A 13,299-nucleotide genomic window follows, 5' to 3' on the forward strand; every position below is an offset into this window, starting at 1 on the left:
TCCTCTACCGATTCCAGTTTCAAACACTGGTCCAGCAACTTCCGCGGAGCCAGGCGACGATATTCCTAGTTCTCAGAAACGGCTCAGCGGTTGCGCCTGGAACATGTGCCGTTGGATAGTACACGACTCCCCTAACTCAGCTATGAAAAGAACCGAGATGGAAGTCGACATGTTTATTTAAAGTTCGTTCAGCCCCACCGTGGAAAAAGTACCGATGCCTCTTAAGTGACATCAGATTTTTTTGAAGTTAGTTTTGAATATTTTCAATATGTTAGGTGTTGGTAATTATCTACTATCTTATGTATGAAAACAAACTCTTAAATTTGTGCGCGCACCAAAACACCAAAAAAATGCGTCATAAGTGCGTCACGTCATACTTTGAAGAAAATTAAAAATAAAGAAAAATATAAACTGAAAGAAGCTTCTGTCATTTTTAGAATTTTTTTTTTTCAAGTTTTTGAATTTAGAAGCGGAATGCGTCAATAAAACTGATATCAAATGTTTTGGATGTTGACAATAGTCTCAACTACGTCATCTATTCCTCTTCAGAGGTTTCTGTGCTGTCTGAATTTTCGTAGCTTACAAAGCTTAGGAAATGAAGGGTTATTTGGTTCGAGGTTCGACATGAGAAAATGTATCGAAATTAAATCAATGTTGACAGCCGCGACTGCTTGTTATCAGCGAAAATGCTTTTCTTGAGGAGTACGTCCATTTTACGTGTCTGTCTGTAATGCAGACACTGTGTATACGTACATAAGCCCATTCTATCATTTTTCTTCCCTAAAAAAAGAGAGAGAAAGGGAAAATTCCGCATTAGCGTGTAAACTATTCATATATACTTTTTAGCGCAAAGCCCACCAAATTTAAAATAAAAAAAATCTAATTTCAAGGAACAACTGAGCAGAAAAAAAAATATTTAAATTAAAATCATAAAACCCATAGAAATAAAAGTTTTATGACTAAGCAAGTTATATGGAATCGCATATAATATTTTATGATATTTCTTTCGTAGCATTCAGAAAGATAATACCATCCGGAGTTTTATATCTATTTTTTATACATTTTTAGTACAAACTGGGAAAGATAAACAGAGATGAGTTATAGTGGAAAGCGAAAGAATTGTTGCCTTCGTCGTCGTTGTCGTCAAATACTCTTTTTTTTTCGCCCGCAAATTTATGGTGTATGAGCAAGAGGAACGAGAGGAAAAACAAATATAGCTGCTATACATTTAGTATGCCGGTTAACGCTTAGAAATTGTTATATATGCATAACATATGGCTTGCCATAGTATAGGGTTCTGAAGTCCTTCACAATTGTATGAAAATGCCAAATCGTTCAGGGGACAACCATCATCACAACAGGGTTCGAGTAGGGTTTATACTTCTTTTTTTCATGGTAAGTGGGGAAATATTTTTTTTTTGGAATGATGCGGTATTGTGTAATGATTTTTCCATAAAAACCAGCAACATCATCCCATGTCATTTCTCATCCTATTACTTATAGAGAACAACCAGCTTTTATTACCCGCTTTATGTGAATTTTATTTTTAAACCATCCGAAATATCATATTCATGTCGCATTGACAAAAAGAAAATATGAGAAATACGGAATGTGAGGGTGTGGAATGGTTTTTCTAGATCGTATGAATAGAGAACAAGAACGAATAAAATGAACAAACGACTTCTGTGTGAATGGAGCATTGAGTGCGTTAAATTAAGGACGTGTGTGGTAATGGAAACTATACAACAACATCATTTACAATAATTTGCTGGCTTCCAAGTCATCTGGAATAATGTGTCGATATACGTTCAAGAGCACAAGACGAATGTTTGCAACCTGAAATACGAAAATGAACAGTCCAGTGCGATGTGAATGGCATCAATATTTGGTAACTGAAGATGGGCAATGTTTGTTTGTATGTTTGTATGTTTGTTGGTATTTTGTTTAAAATAACTGTCAATTGTTATATTTACCGGTGTAGACTGTCATTGGAAACGGACAATACACGTCGTATGTCTAGATAAACATCTATTATCGATAAGCAAGACATTTGCCTCTCTATCTTAAATAAAATTAAATACGACTTTCGACGATTTACATTAATATGCAGTCCAAAAATAAAATGTCTCATCAGACCATGGCGACGTGGTACTCGATACAATGCTCTAAAAAAGCTGTATCAATTTGCTCACGAACAAGTCTAGCGAATCGTAGTTGAAATGATGTGTCAACTCTACTAACTTGTGGCCAGTCTGTGGTAAAGCTTCCACAACGCGAAGAAAACAAGGGTCTGCACATACGTATGTGGACATACGACAGATTTTTCAAGTCTTCATGAATTCATAACCATGCGAATTTTCTATTCTTATGCAGACATGAAGTGCCATTACTTATCACAGTGTTTTTCCAGTATTACTTTCCGTCACTGAATTGAGAAAATAATATCAAAATTGGTCACAACGTACTGGCTGATTTACATCGCACCGAATTCCTAGTGGAAACACTAGAAACTCTGGTACCCTACAAGTTAAATGCCGCAATAAATAAATTGTCTCAACATCCATTCTGCACACCGTCCACAACAACTTATCGACCCTAACATCCCAAGAATACACGACCTTCTAGCAATTACCGGTGAATGTAGTAGTAACCTATGTGCTTGCTTATTGAATGAGTTCATGTATGTTCAATGCACGCATAATAGAAAACTGAAATCAACCGAAAGTGAAACTTTATGTAGGGACACAGCTGCTCCAAGTTATTTGCAGAGAACGAAATAGAATATATATAGTCAGTATACTATATAGCTGTTACCCAACATGTGCGTCTGAATTTCTCTTTCTGAAATAGAAAGTCGTTCCGGTGGAGACATCTGGAAGCATTTTCAGGGAACGGTAAATTATTGATGAAAGTTTTTGGTGCATATCGTTGGGGTGGAACTTTGAATGCTCCAACTTATATCGATCATTTAGGATTTAGTACAAATGTTTTTTGCTATTATAATGATAGAAAAGGAAAAACTTATTCATGTACACTGACTTGAACAGTGTGTAGGAGAAAATCCAATATTTAGTACACAAAACTTCTAAGTTCGATTTTAGGTCTATACAATCCAAAGTTTACATTTAGAAACTTTAACTGAAACTTGACAAAAGGCTTCGTAAGTTAGTACGGTGTCATGCGACAAAAGTGGCTTTTGGTATGAACTACAAAAGCTTTTCAATTTATTTCAAGACCGCTTTGTACCGAATGTACCATCTGAACCGACCCGATTTTCAAGATACTACGATTTATTTCTGATTCCTATTTTCGACTTTATGTAGAAGCTGAAAGATTTATAGAACTTAGTGACATATTTTTGGCCGTGAAAGTCTTAAAATCAGTTTTTTACCACGAAGCCACGATGACACATTTTTGGCCAAATGGTGAAAAATGTAGTAGACAGTATGATTAGTATCGTATTTTATTATCTGCTTATTAAATACAGCTAAACCCATAAAAATGATTCACCAGATAATTATTCCTCAACATTAGAATTTGTGAAAAACAAAGTAATAAACATGGTCATGTTGAGTATTCTAAAACCATTTGGAAACAAGCAGCAGGATATTCATCAAATCACGAAAAATTCTTGAATGGTGTACGTTGTACGTTACCAGCTTGGTTACCAGTTCAATCATACTGAAAAATATTTGTTATTCTTGTCGGTATCGAATCTCATTCACTTCTTCTATTTTTCCGTTTTTAGTAAAGCTTTAGCGATAGCTTTTTACAAATTTTCGGTTGAAAGTACCAGTAGATGCCACCTTGGACAGAAAATTTATTGTAAGTTTAATTAAAGCTTTTCCGTTTTTCACGAAAGTGTAAAGTGTAAAATGAAATATAGGAATTAAATAGGGAGAAATGAGGTTTTACCATATATTACTGTCGCTACCCTTAATTCCAAATTGAATGTGGAATGGTATCCAAGTACATTGTTAAGATCGGTGTTCACTTTACGCCTTGCATGGATGGAAGTGTTTGGCTTTGACTTGGACCTAACGCAGTTCTGGCATTCAAACCAGAAGGTTATAGGTGAAGCGATTTTAATCCATTGGAACTTATGAACGCTTTATCGAATCGTGGCTTTCTTCTAGTGGCATCCATACTTGTAGTGATAGTGATAGTGGCTGATAGTAAACAAATATTGAATTTCAAATTTAATTAACTCGCGAAACTCCGTGGGAAGATTGTTTGGCTGTTCGGGTTCGACTACAAATCGGTTTTTGTTTCTTGTTTCGTCTTAGATGGAAATTAATAACGAGAATGATTTGGATGCCGAAGAAGCTGCAAACTCCAACGCTGATCAACGGAAAGTTTCGAAAATAAAAGGGGATCACTAACGGGAATGCGATAAAAAACTGAAGAATCGAACAACCAGTCCGAAAGAGTCTAATAACAAGGTAACTCTAGTAAGCAGTAGACTATTAAAATGAGCGCGATTTGCGCAAATCAAAACGCACAATGGTGGAAAAACATGTGGGCAATGCCTTTGTTGGATTTACTCTGCAACAAATTGAAGAACACAAATCAAATTGCAATCCGAACGATCTACAGTTACAAATTAACGCGGATGGCAACGTAGAGCAACGCGTGGGATATGTGTTATGCGGAGTATTTGCAATATCCATGAAACAATTTAATACAACAAAATTGTGGGTGGGGAGCACAACATGTTCGTCTGCATAGGCCGAAACTGGAGCTAATCTCGTGAACAAAGCAAAGAAGAAAAACTACACAGACATCCGTATTGCCCATCGTTGGCAGAGATGAATTATCATACACAATCAATGATGATATCCAGGGGGAAAAGCAATTTTAAATGGTCCTTCTCTTCTGACAGGGTACTGCATCAGTTGCACTTGCCTGTGTATTGGCATCATTGACATTAACCAACACCCGTTTGAGCGGCAATACAATCCTGTTCCAAGGAGCCGGAGAAGCTGCATTGGGTTCAGCTTCATTGTGTGTTATAGCTATCAAGAAAGAGGGTCTCAGCGAAACAGACGCTGCTCGCGAAGTCTGGCTTGTTGATAGTAAGGGTCTGATTGTTAAGAATCCAAAAGGTAGTTTGACTGAACATAAACTACCATTCGCTCATGAACATAATCCAGCTAATACTTTGGTTGTGGCCGTGGAACAAAGAAAGATTTTCGTACAACATTTAAACTGGTTAAGAAGAATTTTTCGAAATTTTTGTGAGTTATTGTGCATTCAAGTGTCACATAGGGAATGCAATCCCGGACCGTTTTTGGAATCCCGGGATAATATATTTTCCTACGCAAGTAACAACAAGCCGAAATAGCACATTTCGTCACGAGTGATGAAAAGTTGAATTTTTCACGACTAGTCGTAAGCTTACGACGTGTACCGAAACATTCAGCTTTCATCACGAGTCACGAACGACGATTTTTGTGCCTGAGATGAGATGAAACTCAAAAACAGTAAGAATCATATCAAATCATATCAGAGGCCGGAAAAACTACTTTTCCGGCTGCAAATGTAATGCGGAGGCCGGAAAAGTTACTTTCCCGGCCGCAAATATCAGTCCAGAAAAATAGCACTTTTTGACTCTAAAGTGCGTGTCGAAAACCATCGAATTATGATCCTCAGGCGCGAAAATGCATGTTCAGATTCAATGTTCGTTGGTTTGATGAGCAGCAGACACTCATGTGCTTTTTATAGATCTTTTCAGTTGACCACCGGCAGTACGAAATTTGTGTGCAAACTAAACACGGCCAACTTCGCAAAGAGGGACAGTTTTTAAAATATTTTTTCAGAAAACATAGAAAATGCTAATGGAAAATTGAATTGAACACTTTTAGTAACCGTGAAATGTTTTCATTTGAAGTAAAGGAAAATAAAAGCGTTGAATTGCTCGAAAAATGTCTAAAATTTGCAGGAATTTAAATAATATTCCGCTTTTGCGAGGTTAACTATGATTAGTTTGAGCACAAAATCCTCAAAGTAATCCACTGCACTGTGCTGTGCTGTCCTCAGTTTCTCAAACCGAGGAGAACTATAAAAGGAGGCTGCGGTTTAGTTGCCCTCATTCTCAAACAAACTCAACTACTATAATAAAGATTTGATGTAAACCCTTATTGACAAATTTTAGCTAGCCATCGTAGTTTTAAAAATGTGTTTGCAAATAATACGACATGAGAGAAAAAAGTCAAGTAATCCTATATTTTAATGTTTATCTTATATTGCTATAGGAGTTTGAATCATACAAGTTGATCGATATCAAAATTTTGTTAAAAAGAACTGAATTTTAAATTTCGGTACTGGTACCGGGATTGGTACCGGGATTGCATTCCCTAGTGTCACAGATGTAGGAATCCATTAGGATTTGGCCGAGATATTTTAAATCTTGGAATTTTCTCGACGTGTTGCTCATACCAATTCTAACACTTCGGATCTATGATAAAATAAATTGTGTTATCATGGCGCAACTACAATTTTTTTTTTTTTGGACTTTTCGCCTGTGGCTCAAAGTATATTATGTAGAAAAATGGAGTTATTCAGGACATTCGTAATCACATCAAAAATCATCCTGTTAAGTATATCATTTAAAATAAAATATTTAATCTTAAATAAAACACATAAGAAACAACACTTTTATTTTTTTTGTTACTTTATAACAATGACATTTATTTTTTTTAAGTTTTAATAATGACATTAAGTTATAATGGTACTTTAGGATAATATTAAAATTTCATTTTAATTTTGTTTACATAAATTTCAATTTTTTATGATTTTTTATCTTAAAGATGTCTTAAATTCGCTATCCAAACATCTACGTTTAAAGTTTCGTGTATTTTGTAATTATTTTGTTGTTGTTGTTGTTTAAATTTTAATTTATAAATAAAATTCATATTTTTTTTTAATTTTTGGCTTTCACTTGTTTATTTTTAATATAATTTTTTCCCATTCAATACTTTTACTGTTATTATAAATATTATTTAGATTTTAAAAATCCACTCAATTTTGCTAGAATCAATAAAAATCATCACCTTCCGTCCGAAATTGTTTCGATTTCTCTCTCACTCTATCTCTATCTTATAATTATTTGATTAATTTACTTTATCTTTGTTTTATCTGTTTAATTTAAAAATTAAAATTAAACTTTTCTGTCTCTAAGAGAATTCGGACTGTGTATTTTATATAATTTATTTTATGGATTTATTTCTATGAAAATATCACTAGTAAATTTACCATCGCATCGATGGAAATAGATGACAGAGGTGTGGTATTAATGTACATTCAATGGTTCATCCAAGGACATTGCAAGTATGGTTTTTACGTATAATTCTAAGATGCAATTGAGCATTTACACACTTGATTCTCTTGCTCTGTTAGGTTCATTGAATTAAAGTTTTTCTTTGTCGCCTTTTTTTCTAATAAAGTAGCTTCAAAACAAAATGATTCATTCCGAGTGTATCGTGATTTAAAAGCCTTACATACCAACCATTTGAACGGTTTTTATTACATTTGTAAGGGTTCCAATGCTCAACTTCAGAGTATAAACGTATGTGCACAAACTCAATACACTGAGAGCATCTTACACACTTACACTTGTTTTAAAATCACGATACACTAAAAATCTACATAGTCGATCAATCAATCTGTCGACCTCGCCTTTACTTACTTCCGCAAGTGAAATATTTCATGTTAATTATCGATCGTAATCAATAAAATAAAATAATTTTTAGTTAACATCAATCTTTACTCATAAAGCCACCGGAAAATAAGTTTTAAAACACTAATGTCAATGACCTGGGGGTCAGTTTTATCCTACCATTGACAACTTATGCTTGAACCACAATTTACTTTTACAGCGAACGTCAGTGATATTCAGATAGAAATTTGCTTCAGATGTTTTTCAACAGGTCCAATCATCTAAACAAAACTGCATACATGTCCGTAAGCGATCTTACATACTGAAGCAAATTTCTATGTAAATTTGACTGACGTCCATTGTATCAATTTAACAAAATAATTTTTGCTGTCTTGTCAAATTCAACAATTGGCACCTGCTGCTTTCACCCAATTTAAGACGTTTTTTCTTGTCGGCACTACCTAGTCCATATACTTTCTTCAATGTCGTTGGATTGACCGATTACCACATTCTTCGCTATTAATTATCACTTATGACTAGAGGTCTAACACGTTATGATTTCACGGACCAATATGCACAGCCAATTAATGATTGACGAAAAATTGACTATGCTATGAAAAAAGCATAGATTGTATATGTATGTGTTGTCCCTTTGGCAAAATGTTCCTGTTCATCGAATCAACTGAATAGGCACGATAATTGGCACGATATTTTCGCATTAATCAATCAAATTGCTTTCAAACAAATTCGCTAAATGGGCATGCATTTTGGTCCACGAAATCGAACACCACAGACAAATTTTTGTCAAAACCATTCAAGGTCTAATTACTTTATTATTCCTCGCTGACCGAAATTGTGTGACCCAATTACCTATTTCTGAAGTATTTTCTGCTGGTAATTATATTATATGTTAATTCCTTCAAGAAGTTTCCTTGTCATTTCCTCTAGACGTGTTACACAAATTACCGCAGTGAGTTACCCCTCGAGTTAGAGCAAGTTATTTATTTTACTTTACTAGTGAGGTAATGTGGCCTTTCCCTCACTAGTGAAGACCCTTTCCCTCGCTCGTAAAGTAAAACGCCATACTTTACACGTGAAGTAATTTGATATCTCGTATCAGATGAGTAAAAGTATCCGAGGGCTTCAGCCCGATACGAGATATCAAATTACTTCACTGGTATAGTAATGTACTATTTATGGCAACTAGGAGTTCTTTATAGACAATCAGAGCGAAAAGTTTTTTCTTCATATTTTCAAATCTAGGATTTTGATTCAATTTTTAGTAAATTCAAATTATAACTTTGCGGTTTTACAATGGGAGGAAATAAAGAAGTCACATTTGCAACAGCTACAATCAAGTAATATCCACGTTAATATCCATATACTTATTATACTGTGTAGTCTATAAGTACGTTAATTCATGCGGAATGAATAAAAATTGGAATGTAATTGTGACCTCTTATTTTTCTTCATCGGTATTGAGAGTTGTGACACGTCTTATTTTATTTTATATCCACATCATGACAATGTTTGGATTTTTTTCTAATCTAATCAATCACCAGAAACGTTCCAGGATTTCTATTTTCAACTACTGGATCTGATTTGTTAATTTATTCAATAATCGTCTATTTATGACTAATTGGTTACGTAATACGTTTAAACAAAAACAGCGAGAAATTAAAAAAAAATGGTAAAGTCGAGAAATAAATAACAGACAAAAAAAGTCGACCAATTCTAACATTCTATCGATACTACAGTGTTTAGTTAATAAACACTAGTCAATTTCAAGAATTTCAAACATTTCATAATTTTTGGGAGTTGTCAAAAAGTAGTAGCTACAGTGCGTTCATCTTTAGAAAACACAATTTTAGATTTATCATAATTCTAGTCATCAATGTTCTCAGTCAATTAAGTGCTTCCCAGCATATCATATTTTGGCGTGAAATATGAATTCGCTAAGGCGTATTCAAATTTTGCGCCAAAATATCATTTAATAAAAACTCTCAAATGTGTCATCTTAGCGGCCTTTTTCAAATACCAAAAAATATGGATGTATGTCTATTTCAAATTCTTGATAATGGCTGGTATAAATCTATATAGCCGAGTAGAATTTAAACATTGCCTACCATCAGCGACACAAAACAGATGATGACCTTTGAATATTGCAATGTTGTAAGTTACTTACATCAAAAGAAGTAACTAGTCATTTGTGTACCTGTTTTGGACGATTGATTTTAGGCAATTTCGCGGATTGTAGGCCGAACGAAGTGAGGCTTACAAGCGAAAGTGCCTTAAACCGTCCCAAACAGGTGCACATGTGAGTTTTCATGCAGAGGGCCGGAAACCCGAGAAAATTCGAAAAATTGCCCTCATTTTCGGCCCCGAAGCATGAAAATAACTATTTTTGATACCAACATCGAAAGTTGATACTTTCGCCCTCGAAATTCGGGGCGAAAGTAAAAAAATGCAAGTTATGTGTTTGAGCGGGGAGAAAGAAAGAATACATAAAGCGAAAGTCAATATACATAATGAGAAAGTCGACTACATAATGTAATAGTCAACTCCTGTCAATAAGTGTACTGCGATCAAAATTGAAATAAAGCGTGCGCCAGTGCTCTTATTGAAATTAACATACGAAGTTGATACTTTTTGTTGCTGAATGATTTGTTAGTTATTTGTTAATTTTTGTGTGTGTTATTGTTGTGATGGCTAAATAATTACATTTTTGATATACCAGGGGGCTGCCGCCCCCTGGACCCCCGCATTTTCTGGCTAAACTCCTTCATATTTCAACATTTTCTTCTGCTGTTTGCGATACGTATCAACTTTCGATGTTGGTATCAAAAAAAATAGTATGAACGACTCGGGACTTTCGCCCCTTGTCATTCAATGTACTATTAACTATTACTGGTAGTATGTTCTGTTCTTATTTACTTGACTGCATAAAGCATTAAGCAACGAAAGTATTATTTTTTTTACAATCCTGTCGCGGAAGCCACTTTTTCCTCTCTGTATTGGATATCTTATAAGTGAACATTTCTTAAAGGCAAAACCGAGTTCGAGAAAGCTTTTCTCACTCTGTTGACTTTCAAATCAACAAATTGAATTTAAAACTTCTTCATTTCGTAGAATATCGACTCTGACTTCCTAAAATTCTCTTGGCCAATAAGGGAGCTGCTACATTCACATCTGACAAATTTTACTGCAAAAAATAGGATTGATGGCCTCGTCGTATGTACAAAAGAAGTTATAAATGTTTCAGTCGCTTCATTTTTGTCAAAATATTCGTAATTTGATGAAAGAAAGACCGATGAGAGAAATTATAAGATGCCCCTACGCATCTGTGTCTGAACGATAATGTTTTGACAATTTGCATTTGAAAAGTTGCACCACTAATGATTTTTATGAATCGACTCATATAAAAGTGTCAGAATCATCCTTTGGTGTCTTTTACGCTCACCCTCGATTAATGAGAGGACAAAACTTTTTGGACTCTTTTATATAGAGTTTACCGCAGAAGATACTAGTGGATATTGAAGTACAGACTAGTAAAGCAGTAATTACACTGAATGACTCGTGTAACGTAGGTCAAAACAGTTAATCTGTGGGCAGCCTACATTTAGGCGAGATATGAATTAAGAACCTAACTTTGCTTAGAGCGTATTTGTATACTTCGAGGCGTGGTTCAGGAGTCACGTTAAGCCGATGGTCCAGACGGCACGTGTTATCGACCGTAAAGGGCTGAGGTCTCTAAACGAACCAATAAATTAAAATTCTTAACATTGGTAATGCATGTGGAGTTGATTTATTAGTTTTCAAGGTAAGTGGTTTGCACATGCATGGACTGGACATGTGGATATCAAAGTTTATGATTCGCTAGACTTGTACGTGAGAAAATTTGTATTGTGTCTCCATTGCCTGATTAGAAATGGTATCTTTGAACTGCATATTAATGCAAAACGTCGAAAGACGCATTTAATTTTCTCTCAGATCGATACAGTGGTATTGCTTACATTTTGTTTTGGCCCGAATTGGCTGCATGGGCATCCCAGCAACGCCCAAAGCGCTTTTTGATTTTTGTATGGAAAAATGGAATGGAGCGCCTTTTAGACTTTTCTTTTGTACAACGCCCGAAGGACTTCAATAATAAAAAAAAGTTGCATAGAGCCGCAAAGCATCACCTTGAGGCATTTTGGTAGATCGTCGACTTGTTAGTTTTCGTCTTCGAATATTTGACTTTTCATCGACTGAATTTTCCGATATTCTGTGAACATTCATTTAAACCAATCAGACGATGGAAAAGACAATGATCTAGTCACTGTTGGTAAATAATATTTTACGTGTTACGGCATGTTTCATTTTCATTTACATTGCCTAATCACGTAAAGCATTGTACTTACGAGGTTCCAAGTTGTTATTTGACAAGTGGGGAATACAGACCTCCCCTTCGGGTCGGGCTGTAACACCCCACTTATCAAATACACAACTTGGAACCTCGGAAGTAATATACTATTAACGTTACATCTAATAAGTTGTTATCTTAAGATTAAAAAGATGAATATTTTAGTTAGATTTTTGATTAGTTTGGTTTTATGCTAAGAATGAATGAGATTGTTCAGTGAACTAATGAATTTTGGTTTGTAAACTTTTTTTATGCATCGAAATGCTTCGTTCAATATAACGTGTGTCTGTCTTCACAGTGTGTTTACATAAATTTCTATAAAATTAGTTAAAATTACCACAATTTTTGTTGGCATGGTATATTGTATGTACCATAACTTGGGATTACATAAACTTTATAATCTGATGTGCTGGCTTAAATGACATTTATTTATATAATTTTATTATCGTCGTACATTCAATTCAACACTGGGTATCGGTATAATTAATTGTGTAAATTACTTTCAAATATTAACATTTTTAAAAAAATTTCTTCTTCTTTTTTTTTACTTCGTCTTGCTTTCTATTGATAAAGGTTCTTTCATTTATCCATTAAATATTTTCAATTTAAAAATTCTTATCAAAGTACAAATCTTACTGATTACAAATTGTGTGCCATTTAAAAATATCTTATTATAAAGAGTGGGTTTTTTTTCATTTTCGGTGTGTTTTGGATGCTTAATATTTTTCCCTTAGTTTTTTTGTTTTGTTTCGTTTAAAGTTTGAATATTTCTTTTCAGTGGTTTTGTTTTCTCTTTTGGTTGTGGTTGCTCTATAAATTTCAAAACTCTTAAGCACTAACTTTCACCATTCGTTGGCCCCTCAACAATTACTTCGGGTGGTGGTGGCGGTGGTAGTGAATCCATATTGTTGTTGTCCAACAGTGTTATATCGTTCAATTGCTTGATTTCGTCGATGGTGGGCGGAGCCGGTAAACAGATCAAACTATCGTATCCGTCACCGTTCTCAACAATCTCGTTTGCAACGTCGCCAGTCTTGTCATTCTCCGAAACCTTATCGACTGTGTCTACGGCAATTTCCACTTTCAGCGCATTATCAGTTTGAGTTTCGATTAGAATTTCACCATTGCCTAACGGAAATTAATTTTTGGTTTTGTTTTTTTGGTCCAATTAGTTATTTAGTTTTCGGTTAATTTGAATTGGTATAACGAATCTTCTAAGAAGCTTTTAGGCGTACGGTTA

At 34.6% G+C, this 13,299-nt stretch overlaps 1 protein-coding gene across 3 annotated transcripts in view; it reads right to left on the reverse strand.

Annotated features, from left to right (window-relative positions):
* Positions 1-12,852: 12,852 nt before the first annotated feature.
* LOC119067554 overlaps positions 12,853-13,299 on the reverse strand; it is a 119,198-nt gene continuing 118,751 nt past the window's right edge. For all 3 annotated transcript variants that reach the window (XM_037170618.1, XM_037170616.1, XM_037170617.1), the window contains one exon: positions 12,853-13,187. In XM_037170618.1, coding sequence (XP_037026513.1) covers positions 12,895-13,187 — 293 coding nt within the window. In that variant the 3' untranslated portion in view covers positions 12,853-12,894. The remainder of the gene's footprint in view (positions 13,188-13,299) is intronic.

The sequence above is a fragment of the Bradysia coprophila genome, assembly GCF_014529535.1.
Source record: "Bradysia coprophila strain Holo2 chromosome X unlocalized genomic scaffold, BU_Bcop_v1 contig_12, whole genome shotgun sequence".
NCBI lineage: Eukaryota > Metazoa > Arthropoda > Insecta > Diptera > Sciaridae > Bradysia > Bradysia coprophila.